We start from the raw sequence: 19,860 nt of genomic DNA, 5'->3' as shown, positions 1-19,860 counted from the left end.
GCCACCTCACTAGCCCCCAAAAGACTATTGGAGGGCAAGGGTGAAGGGGATCAGGGATTACTGTGGTGCTCAGAGATTTACTCCTGGTTTTGTGCTCAGAAATCACTCCTGATGGTACTCAGCAGACCATGTACATTGCTAGGTACTGAATTCAGATTGGTTGCATACAAGGCAAAGCATCAAAAATGATATATATATATATATTTTTCTTTTTTGCTGACAATGCACAGGGGTTACTCCTAACTCTGCACTCAGGAATTACTCCTGGCAGTGCTCAGGGAACCATATGGGATGCTGGGAATTGAACCAGGGTTGGCTGCGTGCGAGGCAAATGCCCTACCCACTGTGCTATCGCTCCAGCCCCAAAAATGGTATTTTTAATGGGTATGGTAAATGCTGGAGCAAATCACATATCCATTTTTCCAAAAAAAATTGTAAAGTTCAAGTTACTTTATAAAGAAGCTAAAGAAATGAATCATGTAAATTATTATTTTAAGGCTAAGGACCAAACTTTGAAAGCTTAAACTACACAATCAAAAGCAAGAAACATACAGACAGGTAGACAATAAATTGTTGAGCAACTACAGAGTAGCAGATGCTGTATTTAGATAGATTCTCATCTATTTCTAACAATTTTATGAAGTAGACATTCTCCATTACACACAAAGAAAATGAAGTTCAATAGGAATAATAAACTATGTGACCACAGGAAAGCACATTAAAGAAATAAGCATATTTTTAGTCACTGTGAAGTTACAAAGGAATTCATAATTAGGTTTCAATTTTACAATACTGATGCTTTCAGCAGTATCCACTTCCCTTCACCTTGTCCCTGACCCCATCTGCCTCCCTCCCACCTTCCTGCTTATATAAGAGGATACATATATATATATATATATATATACACACACACACACACAGACACACACACACATACACCTTTATATATATGATTCTGCACTGTGGTTTACAGCGCTGCTGCTGATAGGGTTTCATACTAACACTTTACCACTGTTCAGTCCCACCTTCTCCTCCTAGTTTAATTCTTCCCTCCCCATATTTCCCTTTCCCTGTCCTGACCCTCAAACCCCTCAAGTGACGTTTCCTACTGAATGCCAGTTCTCATGTTCTTTGTTTCCACTGTCTTTGAGTATCTGTCAATCCACCATTATGTTGCTTTATACAGCACAAATGAGAGAGATCATTTTGTGTCAGTCTCTCTCCCTCTGACTAACTTTACTCATCATGATACGCTCTTGGCCCCTCCATGCAGCAGCAAATTTCATGACTTTAACTTTTCTTATGGTTAAGTAATATTCTATTGTGTATATGTACCACAATTTCTTCATCCAGTCATCTATTCTCGGACAGGTGGATTGTTTTCAGATTTTGGCTATTGTGGATAATGCTGCAAGGAACACAGGGGTGCAAATGTCTTTCCTCTATTTGTTTTAGTGACCCTGAAGTATATTCCAAGAAATGGGACTGCTGGGTCAAACGGAGGCTCAATTCCTAATTCTTTTTTTTTTTTTGATCAACGTCCAAATAGTTTTCCAGAAAAGCTAGACCAGTCAACATTCCCACCAGCAATGAATGAAAGTCCCTTTCTCCTCACAACCAAGCCAGCAATGGTTGTTCTTATTCTTTTTGATATGTGCTGGTCTCCATGGTATGAGATGATATCTCATTGCTGTTCTTATTTTCATTTCCCTGATGATTAGTGATGTAGAGCATTTTTCATGTGCCTTTTAGTCATTTGTATTTCTTATCTGAGGAAGTTTCTGTTCATCTCTTCTCCCCATTTTTTGATGGGATTGGATTTTTTTTCTTGTAAAGTTCTACCAATGCTTTTACATATCTTCGATAATAATCCCTTATCAGATGAGTGTTGGGTAAACATTTATTTTTCCCTTTCTGTGGGCTGTCTTCGTATTTTGGTCTTCATTTCCTGTGGGCTGTCTTTGTATTTCGGTCATCATTTCCTCTGAGGTGTAGAAGCCTCTTAATTTAATATAGTCGCATTATTTATCGTTACTTCCACTTTTTTGGTCAGTGGTATTTCATCAGTGGTATTTCATACTTGAAGATGCCTTCAGCGTAAATGTCATGAAGAGTTCTGTCTACATTTTCTTCCATATATCTTCAGAGCACTTAATTTTTTTTTCATTCATCTTATTTTATTTATTTTTGTTTTGGGGCCAAAATAGGAGTAAACCCCCGTGGTATTCAGAGCTTACTCCTAGCTCTGTACTCAGGGATCACGCCTGGCTGGCTCAGAGGACAATATGAGATGCCAGGAACTAAACCTCGGCCATCTGCATGCAAGGCAAGTGCCTTACCCACAGTACCATCACTTTGGCCCCTAGCACTTTTTTTAAACGTCTACCAGACCCCAAAATCCCAAACTCCACCATAATTGGTAAATTACTTTGGAAACTGTAGCAAATAATCCATGATTCTCAACAAAAAGGCTTCTTCTAAAAGAGGAATTTAACTATCTGGCAAACTCATTCTTCCTCTACCAGGACATTTTAGGAAATCATGACAACAAATTATCCTAGACTATTAGAGTTTTGGCTGATATCCCTAAAGGACTGCTCCCATTCTCAGAGATTATCCTGAGGAGTTTGGAATCTCCTCAAGAAGGCCCATGACTCAACAGCATGGTGTATGCTTTGTATGAATGAGATCCTGGGTTTGCTTTTTTTTTTGGGGGGGGGGTCACACCTGGCTATACAAGGGGTTACTCCTGGCTCTGCACTCAGGAGTTACTCCTGGCGGTGCTCAGGGGACCATATGGGATGCTGGGAATCGAACCTGGGTCGGCCACGTGCAAGGCGAACGCCCTACCCGCTGTGCTATCTCTCCAGCCCCTGAGATCCTGGGTTTGATCCCTGGCACAAAAACAAAAGAATTTTAATTTAAAAGAAAGTCCTCCATACTTAACCTTTCCTAAAAAGTCAGTCCAGGCTCTCCACTCTGGAGAAGCCCACGTTCTCTCTTGAACACGAATCTTCCTCTTTCTTTTATTTCCCAAATAAACTTATCTTATTTGAAAAGTACTTTACTTTTAAAGTAATTAATTTTCAATATCCACAATTTCCATTTCTTTATAACTGTTCACTTCAAAACTCACTTCAATTTGAAAAGGTCTTGACAAAAGGTTATCAGAGACTTCAAAAATGAGATCCAGGTGCTTTCCAAGGGCTGCCTTCCTGGGCCTGCTAGTAGAAAGCAATCCTTGTTATCACTGTCTCCCAGAGGTGCTAGTTCTTCAGTTCTACAAAAACTCTTCTCCTAGTATTTAGAGCATTCATCTCAGTCTTGTTCTTAATTTCTCCAACCAATCTGAAATGTTGCTGTTCCTCAAAACTCAGTCCTAACTCTTATTTCCTTCTCCTGTAACTTCTTCCTGAGATCTCATTGGTTTTCATGACTTCAATCACCAAAAATATCATAATGCCTGCCAGAAGTGAGACCATTCCTCCAGGCGTTCAACCCATTTATCATAATGAGGAGTTGAAACCTTTTCACTTTTCAAAGTGACATTTCAAAGGCATCTAAATGCAACATGTTCAAAGAAGCACACTCTACTCCACCCCCACTTCCTATCTCAAACGGGTTCTCTCCTTGCACCCTGCTCTGTCACCTCAGTAACCGGCAGATATGTTCAGTAAGTGGCAGTTTGCACAGATAAGCTAATAACCCAATCAAAAAGTACCCATCCACACCCTTTCCCCTATAACATTAAGTACCTTTGCCTTAATTAAACTTTGACAATTCACTAAAATGTTTTTGGCTAGCCCCTGTTAACTGTAACATTTTCGTCAAAAAACTATGTGATAGCATAAATCTAAGTTTTAAAATTTCAAAACTTGGATCAGAGAGTTATACAGTGGTAAGATTTTTGTGCTTTTCTTCTCTGAGGCCAACCCAGTTTCATCCCTGGCGCTTAATCTGGTCCCCCTCAAGCAGGAGTGACCCTTTAGCACAGAGGCAAGACTAGCCCCTGAGAACCACCAGGTGTGATCTAAACCCCCTCTAGAAAATGAACTTTCAAAACTCTTTTTTCATAACTTAATCTTTTGAAATATTCAATAAAGTTACACTATCTAAATTTAAATGTTTCATTCTTAGTCATAAAAAGTCTGAAGGTTTTATAGGGAAAGCACCACTAAGTTCTTCCAGTGAGCTGCCATTTTTTCCCTAATTAATACTTCATACAGGCTGAATTAGTTGCCCAATCTGAGGAACAAAGTCCTTATTTACTTAAGGAAACTTGAACTACTACAAATATGACCCTTATTTACTTCAGGAAATATGAACCATTATAAATGTGACCTTAATTTACTTTCAGGAAATGTGAAACGCTATAAATGTGGCCCATTTTACTATCAGAAAATTATGATCTCCATCACATAGTCCTTTACTAGGCAGCAATCTCAGGCCTGGAGATGCCTATGAGGAAAAAGTAATCATTAACCAATATTTCATTTTTATATTTAAATTTTCCTTTTCTATCACTCTCCTCTTGCTTCTCTTTCACATTTAACCAACGCCATAAGTGCAGTCTTTGAGCTACACAGGCCCCCATGAGTTTAAGATTTTAGTCCTGATTACTAAATAGCTCAAATGCTTAAAAAATTTTTTTTCTTTCTTGTTTTTCAGTGTTTTGCTTATTTTGGGTTTTTATTTGTTTTGAGGGGGTCACACCCGGCAATGCACAGAGGCTACTCCCGGCTTTGCACTCAGGAATTACTCCTGGCAGTGCTCAGGAGACCATATGAGATGCTGGGAATCAAACCTGGATCAACTGCGTACAGGGCAAATGCCTTTCCTGCCATACTATCGCTCCAACCCCATTTGTTTGTTTGTTTGTTTGTTTGGGGGGATTTTTTGTTTGTTTTTTTCTGTTTTTGGTCTCTGGGTCACATGTGGTAGTGTTCAGGGGCTACTTCTGGCCATGCGCTTAGGCATCCTGCACACCAAGTATGCACTCAGTCAACTGTTATCTCTCTGGCCCCTAAATGTTAAATTTAAGTTATGGACCAAAAAATAAAATCTTAAATGGGTTCATTTTACAAAGATTTTTCTTACAACTGACTATGGTGTTTCAATTATGGTGCACATTATTTCCGATGGGTACTAGATCTTCTTGGTTATAAGGTATCATTCCTGGAGTAGTCAGGGAACCGCCTGGGATGCCAGGGATCAAGCCAACATCAACAGCATGCAAGGCAAGCACCTTCCCCACTGTACTAATGCTTCAGCCCCCAAATACAATCATGTGATTATTCTACCTCAAACAACATCTCTCTTCTATTTATATTAATACTAGTATGTTCACATAGCATAAGTGGATTATGACATTAGAAGAGATTCCCTTGGTGTGTCAGGTCTTTTACCAAAATAATGTGACAGACTGCTGCTGTAAGACAAACTGCAGGGCCAGAGCGACAGAAGAGTGGGTAGGACGTTTGCCTTGCAGACAGCTGACCCAGGTTCAATCCCCAGCATCCCCTAAGCACCTCTAGGATTAATTCCTGAGTGCAGAGCCAGGAATAACCCCTGAGCATCACCAGGTGTGACTCCCCCCCCCCCCCCCCAAAAAAGACAAACTGCTATCAATACAGGTGACAATTTTCTAATATTCAAAAGACTAGGTTAAAAAGCAAATTCTTCCTTTCTTTATTTTTAAATAAGATAGTAAGCATTCCTCGCTTTCATTTTTGGGGGGTGGAGGTGCCAGTGATGGAATCCACGGACTGAGACATATGAAGCCTGTGCTCTACTACTGAGTCACATCCCTCATTCTCTTCCCCATTTGGGGGGTGGGTGGGTGTTGGCCACACCTGGCAGTGCTTAGGGCTTACGCCTGGCTCTGCACTCAGGGGTCACTCTTGGGTAGTTCAGAGGACCATAGAGGGTGCTGGGAACCGAATGGGTTCCCTTGCATGTGGGTTGGCCACATGCAAGGCAAGCACACTATCTGCTGCTTTACTGCTCCAGCCTCAACCCTTTGTTATATTTTAAACTAAAAATTTGGACTGAAGAGAAAGTGCAGAGGTCAAGGCATTTGCCATAAATACGGTCAACATCAGTTCAATCTCCATACGACATAGTCCCCCAACCACCACTGGGATGACTCCTGAGCATCACTGGATATGAACTCCAAATTGAAAACCTTTCTTTACTGAAATAATCAATAATTTTACTTTGACTTCTCAGGTAGCGTATATCAAAGTAATTTCTCAAAATAACAACTGACAGCGATATCCAACTAGTTACATATTTCACAAACAACCTAATAACGAAGTAGCATTTGTGTCTATGTACAACAAAAGATAATACTTCCCAAACCAACTGCTTTCACTACTACATCACACTGAATCCTTTAAGTAAATTCACATAAACAAATTGGCACTCACTACAAAATCATTCATAAATGTCAAATCCAAAGCAATAAGGAAAAGTCAATGCAAAAAACAAAAAGCAACTCAGCTTCATTAATGGTAATTTACTTGTTATTGATTTTGTTAATAATAAGACTATAGTTAATCACCACATTTTCAATATCGTACATATCGATGATCACATATCTAGCATTACATATTCAACACTAGCTATAAAGCTTAATAATATCACAACTTAAACCTTTCCTCCAATTGTGCCACTAAGTCAGGCAATATTTCAAAAATAGCACATTTAAAATTCCTTTTTATCTATGCCATTTTTAAATAAAAGTAAACTACAACAAATGTTAGATGTTTGTTGCCCTGCCTAACTATGCTAAAGCGTGTTTTTCTAAATCAAAGTACATTGTCATTTGAAAAAAAAGTTTATTTAAAAATATAATTTTAGGGGCTGGAGAGACAGCACAGCGGGTAGGGTGTTTGTCTTGCACGCGGCCGACCCGGGTTCTATTCCCAGCATTCCATATGGTCCCCTGAGCACCGCCAGGAGTAACTCCTGAGTGCAGAGCCAGGAGTAACCCCTGTGCATGGCCAGGTGTGACCCAAAAAGCAAAAAATATACATATATAATTTTAAGGAAAATACTGTAAAAGTATAGTTTTTAATAAATCCAGTTATATATCTAACAAGGCACCTCTATGGAGAAAAACCATTTCCTAAAATTAGGTCATTCATTTGCAGAACACTGCAAATGAATGTGATCATTCTATGTATCTATTCTGAAAACTATGCAAAAAGGGACAAATTCTTATTGAAACAGAGAAGTTATTACTGGAACTGGTTTTATTTAGCTCCTTCAACCAGTATTGCAAGTTAGCTCTTGACCAGCTAATATTCAAGGAACAACATCTTCATGTTTTAGGAGCTCCGTACCAAGAAAAATTATGACTATCCAAACAATACTATTCCTATCGTATAGACCTCTTTGCTTGTTCCTATTTCTATTTTGCAGTTCTCTTTTCAACCATAAATATACCTTTGTGTACATGTGTACCCTGTCTACAAGTAGTGGAAATATGGTTCACCTTGAAATAGATAGAAGGAACCTGATTCCAGCAAGAAATAAGTTATAAATAAAGTATTTCCCACTGTGAACTGAACATCAAAACCAGAAATATGAATCAGGTTCTGATTTCAATGCCATTTTAAAACTAAATCATAACTGCAATAAATAATGTTCTAAAAGAAAAGTTACCAGTTACATAAAAGTCAAAGTTAAAATAAAAAGCTGTGTCAATGCTACCAAATTGGTATTTTAGCTTAATAATGATAATGATAAAAACAACAGCACTACACAGGACTGCGCTAACTACTTGACATACATTATCTCATACATTATCTCATCTGATTTCACAGCACAACGAGCATCATCTTTTCCTCATTAGATGAGGAAACTCCAGAGAGTTGGAGTAACTTGCCCATTGTAGTAAGCAGTAAAAGGTAGTAAATGGAGCTGAAATTCAACAACAGACAAGGAGCTAACGCAAGTGTATTACTTATTCCAGTGTAACAAACATTCAAATGACTAACATATGTACACACTTTGCATCATATTACAGTGTTTTTGTTTAGTAATTTAAATGATCCATTGGAATTATTTTCATAATTTCGCACTCCCCAGAAATACTGTTTCCGAAGGCTTACATAGTCTCTGCTGAATAGGCAAAAGCAGTGACCTCAGGAGGAACTGCTCTGAAATACAGATTCTTGACAATCTCTCTTTCCGTCCCTCCACCACCCCCTCTGTTTTGGGGTCACACTCAGCAATCTCTGGGCTTACTCCTGGCTCTGCGCTCAGGGATCACTCCCAGAGATGCTCAGGGAACAATACATGGTGTGCTGGATCGAACCCCAGTTGGCTATATGCAAGAGAAGCGCCTCAAATCCTGTACTCTCTCTCCAGCTGATGTTGCAATTCTCTCTCCCTAACTTGTCTTCCACAGTAGTAGGCAAGAATCTGGTTAAGATCTGTGGGCTTTATTTTACTTTTCCACCCATTTTTGTATCTCTTCTACCTAGGGCATAAAATTAGGCCAACATCTCAGGATTGCGATGGTTACGAGACCTTTAAAACATTTATCAAAGGCATATTTAGGTATTCGATAAATGCTGGTTTTCTTCCTTTTCATTTACCTCTCAAGCACCTGGGCAGCCAACCTTATCTGTGTTACTGCTGACGCAAATGAACCAAAAGGCAAGGCAGAACCTGGCTTAACAAGCTGCCAATTAACTTAAGAGCTCATCCGCTACACGTTTCCTATATGTCATTTTCCTGGGCACCCCACCCTGAAAAGACTCAGGAAACATTTCCATGCAGTGGCAACTAAAGATTAAACCACGAGGTTCTAACTATATCCGCTGGAATGAGTTACCAAAGGTAACTCTGACCTCTGTGCACATGTGAACTCATGACTCATGTGAAATACAGTGAGGTTTTGACAAAGGTCTTCCTTTCCTGCAGGGGAATGCATACAATAACAATGCTATTTGAAGAGCAAGACTGTGAGCATGTTACTGAACAGAATGAATTAATTGTATCTTTCTGTCTGCTGGACCCTTCTGGAAAATTCTCTGTAGTTATTAGTAGATTGAATTTTTTAAAAATTCAATTTAAAAAATTAAGGTGCTTCCTTGAGACAGCAGACACATGCTCAAAATATGATAAGTAGAAGTTGACTCTGCAGTCACGACATAAGTAAACAAATTAAGACAGTCATAAAATATTTAGGCCACCTAAAATAATAATTGCTTTTATAGCCAATTAACTTTCCCAATCTCATCTTCCTTGCTACTCCATTTTTAACCACCTTTCCTGTAATATCTGGACCAGTTGATCCACATTCAAAAGTTAAAAATCCTCAGGGTCAGAGAGATAGTACGAGGAGTAATTTATTTGCCTTTGACTGTAGCCGACTAAGGTTCTATCCCTGGTACCGCATGCATGCAATCCCAGGAAGCTCACCAGAAATGATCCTTGAGCAAAACAAGCAAGGAATAAGCCATGAGCACTTCTGAGTATGGCCCCAAACAACGAACAAAAATAAGATCCCCTCCAAAAAAAAAAAAAAAAGTTAAAAATCTTCCCAAATGAATTCCCTGGTCCTAACCTTACCACTTCTTTGCTGAGTGACCGTGGAAGAGTGTTCCCCAACTCTTGTAGGCCTGAGTTCTGTCTAGCAGCAGTTCCCAAACTGCTCACTTTTCAGGGGAAAAAAATCAGTGTCCCCTAATAGTCTACTTTAAGCAAACTACAAGCAAGCATTCCCTAATTATACCCCATCCTACTGCTGTCCCACTGTATAATTCCAGCACCTCCCAGGGGCCAGTATGTTCCAATTCAGAAAACACTGACACAGTAAGTATGACCAAGTTACCTGCTCTGACCATGTTTCTGAGAGACCTGCCAGGCTGCACAGTGAGCCCAAACTAAATGTTCTGGCTGCTCTGACAACTAGAAATCCGTTTCAAAACTCACTGTACTTCCCTGTTCCCTCTGTTGTTGCTGTGATTAGAATTTCCATGGTTGGCTGGGGTACTCTAGTACACGTTGGTTGTGGTGTTTGCCAGAAATCACACACTTTTTAGCTGCTGTGTCTAAGCACTTCTGGTTGCCATGCATCCCACTCTGCACACCTGGATGGGGCAGAGACCTCAATGGCAGTACCACTGGGACCCACTTCATGACCTGGAGTGGTGCCAAGAATCCAACTCTCAGTCTCATGCCCCCAAGTACTCTATCACTGAGCCACACGTCCCTGGATCCTCAAAACTCACTACTGGCTCATATGCGGCCCGAGCCCGTGTGCTACTTGCGCCCGTGGTGCCTGAGCACATGTGTCGCCTACATCCCCCTCTGGAGATGTGGGCTTTTATGCTTTCCTGTCTAATGCTGGGGTGTGTGTAGGGGCTCTCTCCACCCTTGGATAAGCCCGGGTTCTCTCTGAGCGCAATACGCTCCACTCTCCCCCACTTTTCTCTTCCTCCTTCCCTTCAAAAACCTTCTAAATAAAATCTGTTTTACTTCAAAAAAACAAAACAAAACAAAAAAACCTCACTTTTAGGGCCAGGGATGTGTGGCTCCGTGGCACCATGAATTCTCCCAAGCACCACCTGAAGTATTCTCCAATTACTGTGCTAGAGGGAACAGCCCCTGAGCAGAGCCAAATATGACCCCCAAACAAACAAAACCTCACCTCACTCAAAAGGGGAGGGGAAAGGGCTCAGAGGGTGGAACTGTTTTCCATGCAGGAGCCCTGGATTCCGCCCATAGCATAGCATGGTTCCCCGGACACTGCTGAGCACGGCCAGGTGTGACCCAAATTAAACACACACACACACACACACACACACACACACTATTATTATTTTATAATAAACCTCACTATTAAGTAAAGATGCATATAATATTTCAGCCACATTAGTCCTCAACATCTGCTCCTCCTATACTAAAATGCATCTCCCTGCCCCAGCTTCTCCATGATCAAATTATCCGTAAATCTCAATCCAAACATTCTCTCCTCTGAGAACCTTTGGTGAAGCTGAAACTCATCAGTATTTCAGTCTCTTCTAACCTAGTTCTTTTATTGCATTTACAAACATCTGTATTATTATTAATACAGAGACCTCATCTATCTTTTTAACATTTTATTTACAGCTCATAGAATTATACTAAGCACATAATAGGTTGTCAATAAATAAAAGCTAAGGGGTCAGAGCTATAGTACTGCAGGTAGGACACTTGCCTTGCATGCCGCTGATCCAAGTTCAATCCCTAGCACCCCATAGGGTCCCCTTGAACCCTGTCAAGAGTGAGTGATTCCTAAATCACTCATGAGCCAGGAATAAAGCCCTGAACAACCAGTTGGCTCCAAAGTCAAAGATAATAAAGTAAGAGCTGACACAAAGCCAAATGTCTTTAAACACCGAACATTGCACAACACTTAAAAAAGAACCAGGGGTCAGTACAGGGGTAGTGCATTTGCCTTACACACAGCCGATCTGGGTTCGATCCCCAGCATCCCATTTGGTCCCCCAAGAATCACCAGGAGTAATTCCTGAGAGTAGAGCTAGGAGTAACCCCTGAGCATCACTGGGTATGACTCAAGAAGAAAAAAAACTATTTCAGGGTAACACACAGCATGATAAATATTTAACCCAAAAACAAAGGTGGGAGTTAGAAGAGGCATGGTAAGATATTACATAAAAGTTCTTTTTGGTGCCTTCTTGACTGCAGAGAGAAATTAAAATATTTCAAATATGTCAGGAATATAAAACCTAGTTGTTCACATGAGGAGTGAGTAGGCCAAAGTCATTGTGATGGTAATGAGTGCAATTAAGCCATTACTTGATTAAGTTGAAATTTAGGGCATATCACTATATAATGTCACAGTTTTCCCATTTGTTTAAATTACACATTACCACAGACATATTCAGATCAGTTTTCACCACTGTTGGGATTCTGACTACTTGGACTGCTATATGTGATTTTACACACAGTTGATAAAACCTACTATTTCTATAAGCTTCAAAAACATTCCAGGAGTACTAAGGGGCCAATTAAAAGTTTTGTGGGTATTTTTGTCCTAACATAAACCTAGCTGTTAAAATTTCTATTAATATAATTATTATGTTATAGTTAGTAGGCTTACAGGGGAATAAATTTTATTTGACAAACATACATCATGCATATTAAGCACAAGGTGCTGCTCTAAATCCTTCACATATATACTAACCTAAGCTTCACAACAAGCAGGTGAGGTAACACATTTATCATTATATGCTGAGGAAATAGGCACAAAGAGGAAGCTTGCCCAGGGCCACAACAGCTAGTAAATGAGGGAACTAGAATTTTCATTGTGGCAGTCTAAAACTAAAATTGATTACAATTAAGGTTTTCAAAGAAAAAAGTCTTTAGTTTATGGAACATAAGTCATACCCAATTTTAGATAAGTGGGGAGAAAAATCTCTGCTGATCTTTAAATCTGAACAGCATAAAAGTTAAGGGAATAAAGAAACCAGGAGGAAGTGAAAGAGAAAGGGTGGTCAAAACTGAAAAAAAGGTACATAGGAAAAGAAGGATTGAAGAAAGAAGGATTGAAGAAAGAAGGACTAAAGAAAGAAGTTGCTTAATCATAATCTCTGTAATATCAAATGCTTTTTTTGAAAAGAAAATAAGAATATGGAGATCTGATAGCTAGCCGAGTACACAGGATGTATATTTCTATCCCATATGCTGAATTAGGCCACCAATCAGGAGGAAGCAGACAATGTCACAAACCTCTTGGCTAAAACCTGAATCTAAGCACTGAGGAGATGTCTCAAAAATCAGGTTCAATTACGCCACTCCTTGAGGGGCAAAACACAAAAACACAACTTACAGGTTAATGGTTCACTTAAAAGATCGAACTTTAGTAACTATTTTCCAACTTCTCTTCTTAAAAATGAAAAGTAACAATTTAAACTCAATTTCTTATCCAAAAAATCAGAATAAGTCCCCAGACTAAATAATACTTAGCAGACTTCAGTAGAGCTCGGCTAAAAATGATAAACAAGATTAACAGAAATTTGGGGAGCCAGAGCAATAGTACAGTGGGTCCGGTGCTTGCCTTGCACACGGCAGACACGAATTGATCCTTGCATCCCATATGGTCCCCAGAGCACTACCAAGAGTAATTCCTAAGGGCAGAGCCAGGAGGAATCCCTGAGCATCAGGTGGACCCCCCGCCCCGCCAAAATGATTAATAAAAAATTCATACTGCATCATGAGTTTCAGAAGAATATAATTCAAAGAGAACATAAAGGAAGAACTTACATTTTTCTAAATATTTCCAAACTTATTCCAACCCAAGAATATTCCAAGAATAACCCTGACATATTTAAGACTCCCTCACTGTGTGGCTAAGACAAAAAACGTTATGACGAAATAAAATAAAATCCAATAAGCTTTTTTTTATTTTTGGGGTCACACTCAGCGATGCACATGGGTTACTCCTGGCTTTGCACTCAGGAATTCCTGGCAGTGCTCTGGGGACCATATGGGATGCTGGGAATCGAACCCAGGTCGGCCTCGTGCAAGGCAAATGCCCTACCTGCTGTACTATTGCTCCAGCCCCGAAAATCGAGTAAGTTTTCATCAGAAGCAAAAGAAGTTGTTAGAAGTTAATAGTACAGTGAAATGGTGTGTGGGCGGCATAGGTATTATGTTCATTTGCTGCTTATTTACTTTCTTATTTTTATTTTTGGTACCTAACACAACACCCAGCACTTACTCATGCTGAGTAATGAATGAAGAAATAAGTTGCTAGGAGAAAAGAGAAGGCATAAAATGCTGGAAACTAGATTTTGTGTGTCTAAAATTTTTTCACTAAATACTTTTATTTCTTGAGAAAGGGGCCCATACTGAAGGTCAAGAAAAGGACCTCTCCTAAGATGTACTTATGGGGCAGCTTAATGTTAGCACCCCAGTGAAGACATTAATGGCTTTAGTACTGAGATCAACTGTGAGAAACAGAGATTCCACAGCCACTGAGTATCGGCTGCCAATGTTGTTTGCTAATAGAATTTACTCTAAATCTGATTTGACACAAAGGTGAGTCTACACTTGTAGCATGCTAAAAAAACTATGACCCCCCCCCCCCCACTTCCCCTCCTTCTGATGAAAACTAAAGTTGGAACCAGGAGTTCCTATTTGCACCTGCTCTGATGGGCAGCTGTAATGGGTGTGGAGAGCAAAAAGGGCAAGCTACCTCTTATTTTCTTTGGACATGAGCATTATCAGCAGAGTCCTGGCAAAAACAGGTTGTCAAGGACTTAAAGCAGAAACCATCTTCAAACCCATGAGACTGGTTTTAGGGAAAATAGTGAGAGACAATGGAGCCATCCCAGACTAGCAATAGTTAGAAGCCATCATCACCAAGACTAGCGGGGTAAGCAAAGGGATACCAAACCGCAGGAAGATCTGAAACTGTATCTGGAGGACAGAGAAGACAACTGAATAGTTGTGACTTGTTCACAAAACAACTCTGGCAGCAACAAAAATCCAGCAAGAAAAAAAACAGGCTCCTCCAGGTCTCCTGCTAACGTGCCATTGGCCAAAGCCAACCAAAGAGGGTGAGGGGCAGGGAGGGGGTGTTTTCAATTATGTAAACTGATGTCACTCTTCAGAGCATAAAGTCAGAGAAAAGTTGTGGAGGAGCAAAGGGGGAATGTGCTGCAAAGAAAGGTATTCCAAATGACACAGCAAAACAGCACATGGAAACATTCTGCCAGGGCCAGGGATACAGCGCAATTATAGAGAACTTGCATTGCCAAGTGTGAAGCCCTGAGTTCCCCTTTAAAGGGGGGGAAAAAGGTATTTCCAGTTCTATCTAAATCTTCTAGACAAATACTGCATACAAAAGCATGTCATAAACTGGGGTTGGGGCAATAGCAAAGCAGGGAGGGCATCTGCCTTGCATGTGGCTGACCCAGCATCCCATATGGTCCCCTGTGCAGAGCCAGGAGTAACTCCTGTGCATCACCAGGTGTGGCCCAAAAAGCAAAAAAAAAAAAAAAAGTCATAAACAGCAGACAGAGAGAGATATAGTATGGTAGGTAGAGCCCTAAGGGCAAGGCCAGAACTAAGTGTGACCCCGCCCCCTACCAAAGAGAAAGCAAAAAACGTCCTAAGCATAGGTACCCCTTTGGGTTCCTATTGCCCTATTACTAAGGTGAGCGGGAACAAAGACGATTCTAAAAGAAATTCCAAGTAATCTTTGACATTTCTGCATCTCCAAGAGTAACAACAAACTAAACCATTTATTTACATTGAATCAGATATAAGACAGCTCCCTCTCTGAACTCAAAGGGCACCTATACCACACCTCCATTATTACAGTTATCATGAACTTTACAACTATTGAGAGTAACCCCTGGGGACGAGAGAAATAGTACAGTAGGTAAGGCGCTTGCCTTACACATGGTCAACCAGGGTTCAATTCCTGGCATCCCATGTTGTCCTCTGAGCCCAGGAGCAGTGATCCCTGAGCACAGAGCGAGGAGTAACCCGTGAGCACTGCAGGATGTGGCCACCTTGCACCCCCTTATGCCCCCTCAAAAAAAGTATAACCTCTGGTTTGTCTTGCCTTCATTAGATTCGTAGTACCTTTAAGGCACAGATTGTCTTATACATATACGTACCTTAGTATCTAATATGAACCTAGTAGAGTTAAAATCAGGTGCACTAATAAATTAGTGAATTTAGTGTGCATTAATGGACAATCTAACGCCACAGTGAAATGTCATGGTAAAACCTGGGAAAATCGTCAACAATTTAACACTAAAATGTGATACCTAGGTCATGTTCGGCAAAATCAGAACCTTTAGTAACAGTCTACTTTATTCTCTATTCAGATATCTTTCTTACATGTACTGAGATTGCTTAATGCCTCTTCAATCAAGAGACCTCACAGTCAAAAGAACCAGAGAGGCTGGGCACAGTGTTCAAAATAAAGCCCATACTTCTTATATACAAGGCCCTAGGTTCTGTTACCAGCAACACACACACACACACACACACACACACACACACACACACACGCCAGAAAAAGATGGTAAGTCTCCATTTAAGAAAAAAACACATCATCTCCTCTTTTCCAAGGGTTTACCAAGTCCAGTGAAGAAACTAGTAATTTTTATATATTACATAGAAAAATGAATGTTTCCAGAGATAGAGCGCATGCACAGGTGCACGCTCCCACATACCTCAAAAGAAATCATCCTTTGGAAAATTATAAACTTAGCCATGCAACACAATCATATAACATCATCACATTAAAATGGATATACACTATAATGCTGGGGTGGTCATTAACAGAACCTGGATCAGAGTCACATTATAATTATGAATCACTTTCACACAACCCTGTATTTATGAAGTGCTTAATCATCTTTTTGTTAGAACAGTTGATTCTTGTAGATTTCCCACAGAAAAAGAAAAAAGTTAATGCAAGTTGATAACCCTCACTGAGCTGTTATGGTTTTAGGCTGCCAACGCCCTGCTGTAGGTAGGGTAAATAAAATCTAAATTTACAAAGACTCATATTAACAAGAAAGTATGTTTGATATATATTAGATATAAATAAATATACTGTCGTACAAAACTCAAGATGAAAAATTCTTACATCTCTAGCAGCATGTTCTCCTTAACTGCTGTTTGTAACTGGGAGATGTTATTAAATCTAATGTCATCTTATATACCAAATTTTAATTGAGCACTTCACTTTCTATTTAAAAAAAAAGAAATCTTGGGTTTACCAATTACTTTCAAAGAAACAAAAGCACAAACATGTTTCCAAAAATTCACATTTCTTTTAATAATATATTTAATATCTATGTTCCCCTGAATGATCGGTTTGAGGCTCTGCATGTTCCTAGAATGAACAGATGCCATTGGGCTACGCTAGGACGCAACAGGGATAAATGGAGACGTTACTGGCACCCGCTCGAGTAATTCGACAAATAACGGGGGATCAAGTGATCAAGTGATGTTCCCCAAACAAGCTTCTCCCACAAACATCAAAGACATTTAAAATTACAAACACAATATTATATTTTTGAGAATGATCACCAATTCTACAACTTTCAGGTCACAATGCAGCACTGAAATTACTCAGTACTTAGTACACACTAGAGTGATGTCTGGTCTAAAGGAAAAAAAGCATGCTTTTTGTTTTGTTCTGTGCTTTTATTAAATTAACTACTACAAGGTAGGAGGAGATATGTCATACTGACTACTCAATATATGAAAATAACAGGTTAATATCCAATATAATAGAATTATCAAATGTCCTTATGATACACTATTTTTCCTTCTCTACACTAAATTAAACAAGTCCTGCTAAAACTGAGTATTACACTAAAACACTGCTTAATAAATACGATCAAATGTCAACTTTTCATTATAAATATATTTTAATGGAATTACTATATGTCTTACAACTGAAGTGTGTTTCTGTGAAAGCTGTTTCCCTTTTCCTAAATTTTACACCTAAAGTTCACTGGGGAGCTATGCAGGAAATTTCTGGATCAACAGTAATATTTCTGGGCTGGATAGAGAGATAGTACAGCGGGAGATAGGACCTGGGTTCGATCTCCAGCACCACATTGTGCCCCAAGAATCTCGCGGGGTGCAGCCCTGGAAGTCGCCCAATCCAGCACCACCGCGGTGGTCCAGGTGAGGCCCTGGCATCACTGACCTGGTTGGCCAAGAATCTCAGCCCAGCCCCTGGTGCTCCTGAGCACCGCTTGGGAGTCCTCCCCTCTACCCCCAATAAGGAGGGAAATTTTTAGTCAGCAAAAAGGCAGAGAGAGAGAGAGAGAGAGAGAGAGAGAGAGAGAGAGAGAGAGAGAGAGAGAGAAGAGAGAACACAACTTATAAGAAAACACGACCGCAAGGGTAGTTGAATGTTTAGTTGATCCTATTTAGGACAGGGAAGGGGTCGGTGGGGTGGGGGAGACGGGGAGGGGCTTTCTAGTGTCTAGAGAGGTCCTTCTGCAGCCTTGCATTGTTGATGCTAAAAGCACACACCTGCAACCCTAGAACTGGCTATGACTAATACCAGGACGCCTCCACCCCACTACTCAGGTCCTCATCTTGCTCATTTATGGTTTGTTTTTCTGAGCAAGCGAAGAGCTCGCAACACGATGCGGTTCACAGCAAAAGGGTGGTGGTGGGGGGGGGGGGAGTGAACGCTCCTCTTGCCCTCGCCTTATCGGACTCTGGCTTCTAGAGGCTGCAGCCAGCCCAGACCTGAGCTCTTCCAGCTGGACTCCGGGCCGGCTCGCTGCAGCCCGGGAACGCCCGGTGCTGCTCACGGGCTCGGTCTACCCGAGGCTGAAAATGGGAACGATGGAAAGCTACCCCGGGGCACGGACAGGGCAAGTCTGGAGCGCGGGCGCTCGCCCCCCCCCCCCCCCCCCCCCCCGCCCCAAGACACGCCAGCCGCTGCAGACCTGCAGGCAGAAACCTGGCACCCTCGCACCTACTAGCAACCTGACAATTTGCAACCTCGGAACGCCTGCTAATTAGGAGTGCTCTAGCCTTTTATAGATGGAAAACTACGCTGCGTTCCCGCGGGTCAGAGAAGGCCGCAGGCCCCGGTGTGGGGGGACGCGGGAGGGACGGGGGCGCGGAGAATCCCGCCCCGGGATGGGGGTTCGCCCCGGGGCGGCGGCGGCGGCGGCGGCGGCCACCGCAACGGGTCTGGGTAGAAGAACAGGGGAAACAGAGACAGACGGCAGCCAGGGGGCAGAGCGCAGAGGCGGCGCGAGCAGCGTCCAAGCAGGGCTGGGCTCCGCAGGGCCCCGGCGGGCGACAGGCAGCAGCGCGGCGGTCACGCAGGAGCCGGGGTGCAGGCTGCGAAGCGGGGTCCCCTCCCGCCCCGTGCTGCAAAAGCCGGCGCCCCTCGCGTCTCCCGCAGCCCAGACGTGCACGTCTCCCCCGCCCTGCTCCCCCCCACACACACACATGCACAGACACGCACGCACACACGCCCCCTTGCAGAGAGCCGCCCGCCAGCGCTGCCCACCCCGGGCTCGCGCGCACGTACCCAGCAACACGCAGACCACATCCAGGGCCACGTACGGCAGCCGCGTCTTGTCGAACATGGTCTCGGTCCGGACGGCGGGCGGGGGCCACCTGGTCCCGAAACCCGGCCGGGGGCACTGGCGGAGGCTCCGCGTCGGGGCTCCTCCCTGCCGAGGGGGGAGGGGGCGGTCTCTGGCCGGACAGACGCCGGCGGTCGGCAACGGCGCCCGACCCCCGCTCCAGCAGCTCCCGCCACCCGCTCGGACGGGGCCCGGACCCTGGCGCGCCCGCCGCGGCTGCTCGGTGGCCTCCGGCCTGCCTCGGTCGCTCGCCGGCTCCCGGCCCGGCCCCGCCGTCGCTCGCTGCCCGCGGCGCAGAGTCCCGCTCCCAGCAGGCGGGGCGTCGGGCCGGCGCTTTAAGGACGGGGGGATCCGTTGGAGGAGGAACGCGGGCTCGCCCCTCCCGCCGGCAGCGCCGCGCCGGCCTGTGCCGGGCCTCGCGGGGAGGGCGCGCGGCCGCCGCGGGGAACCCCCGACCCCGCGCGGCGGCCAATGGGCGCGCGGGCCCCGCCCCTCCCCGAGCGGGACGCGCGCTCGCGGGGCGGGGCGTGGGGGCGCCTCCCCGCGTGCGGCCGGGGCCGTCGCTCGCACCCGCCGGCTCCCCGGGGGTCGTCGGACCGGCCGGGCCTCGGGGTTGCGGGCCTCCGGGCCGGGCCGCGGCTGCTGGCTTGTCGCGGCGGGAGAGGTAGGCGCCCCCGCTTCTCCCGCCCACCCCGCACCCGCATCCGAGAGGGCTTGCCTGCCACCCCCCACTCCCTAGGGA

The 19,860-nt window shown here is 43.1% G+C and overlaps 1 protein-coding gene across 2 annotated transcripts in view; it reads right to left on the bottom strand.

Moving 5' to 3' along the window:
• Nucleotides 1-19,598, bottom strand: part of PLPP1 (phospholipid phosphatase 1) — a 72,290-nt gene extending 52,692 nt beyond the window's left edge. For both annotated transcript variants that reach the window (XM_056112046.1, XM_056112047.1), the window contains exon 1: nt 19,061-19,598. In XM_056112046.1, the coding sequence (XP_055968021.1) occupies nt 19,061-19,118 (58 nt within the window). In that variant the 5' untranslated portion in view covers nt 19,119-19,598. The remainder of the gene's footprint in view (nt 1-19,060) is intronic.
• Nucleotides 19,599-19,860: the final 262 nt, after the last annotated feature.

This window comes from Sorex fumeus, unplaced genomic scaffold (genome assembly GCF_029834395.1).
Source record: "Sorex fumeus unplaced genomic scaffold, SorFum_2.1 ptg000015l, whole genome shotgun sequence".
NCBI classification, from domain to species: domain Eukaryota; kingdom Metazoa; phylum Chordata; class Mammalia; order Eulipotyphla; family Soricidae; genus Sorex; species Sorex fumeus.
Note: the sequence above shows the minus strand (reverse complement) of the source record. Positions and strands in the feature narration are given on the sequence as shown.